This window comes from Sinocyclocheilus grahami, unplaced genomic scaffold, assembly GCF_001515645.1.
Source record: "Sinocyclocheilus grahami isolate Dianchi unplaced genomic scaffold, SAMN03320097.WGS_v1.1 scaffold15557.1, whole genome shotgun sequence".
Classification (NCBI taxonomy): Eukaryota; Metazoa; Chordata; class Actinopteri; order Cypriniformes; family Cyprinidae; genus Sinocyclocheilus; species Sinocyclocheilus grahami.
Window position 1 is genome coordinate 1 of NW_015515797.1, and position 887 is coordinate 887.

The 887-nt window shown below is 45.2% G+C and overlaps 1 protein-coding gene across 1 annotated transcript in view; it reads left to right on the forward strand.

Annotated features, from left to right (window-relative positions):
* Positions 1 to 89: 89 nt before the first annotated feature.
* LOC107579228 (plakophilin-1-like) overlaps positions 90 to 887 on the forward strand; it is a gene marked incomplete at its 5' end in the record, with an annotated part of 4969 nt that continues 4171 nt past the window's right edge. Inside the window, 3 exons of the mRNA XM_016265079.1 lie at positions 90 to 323; positions 403 to 562; positions 663 to 734. Of these exons, the coding sequence (XP_016120565.1) occupies positions 90 to 323; positions 403 to 562; positions 663 to 734 (466 nt within the window). The remainder of the gene's footprint in view (positions 324 to 402; positions 563 to 662; positions 735 to 887) is intronic.

The following is an 887-nucleotide window of genomic DNA, read 5'->3' on the forward strand; positions in this document are numbered from 1 at the left end:
CAAACCAGCAATGGACCGACACGGAAATTCATACCATTCATAATACAGCTGGCCTTTTCAGCAGGTTTTATTCTATATTAACCACACAGACAACTCAAAACTGCGTGTTTCAAAGCCATCTTCAATACATTCACACCACACCTTTTTGTTATCAGGACTTCAACTTCCCAGCCACGGAGAAGGAAAATCCTGAAGGAGTGAATTGGTTGTACCACCAGAAGTCCCTGCAGCTGTATCTGTCTCTGCTGGGCTGCAGTCAGAATGAGGCCACTCTGGAGGCGTGCTGTGGAGCCCTGCAGAACCTGACCGCTTCAAAGAGCCCTGTATGTACACTTGCTGGAAATACACGTGCAGCTGAACTCGAGGAGAAGTTGTTCAACTTGTATTTTGACCTCTGCGCAGTTGTCCACTCTGATGAGTCAAAGCATCATAGAGAAGCTGCAAGGCCTGTCTGTCATTTCGCCCCTGCTGAAATCAGCAAACCCAGGCCTACAGAAGACCACCATGTCCTTAGTGGGCAACATGTCCCGGGTGTCATCTCTGCGGGGAACTATGGGTAAGAGTCTTTTTTTAACACTACTAAAGATGAACTATGAAAGAGTGATGTCAGTTCTGTGCTGTAGTTTGCGTGTGCCTGTTAAGCAACATCTGCACAAGCACAGGAGCCCACAAGAACATGTGGTTCAAGGAGAGTGTGCTCTACAATGAGTCTCCTGAACCTCTGCTTGCTGCAGGTGCTTTTGTTTCTCATTATTTCAATAGCAGGTCTGATACCCCAGAGGCAGTAAAAATAGCTAAATCTCTTACCCAGTGCAATTTCTGAACATGACTTTACTAAAACTGTGTTTACTAATTAGGTCATCTGATATGACACCTATATATATATA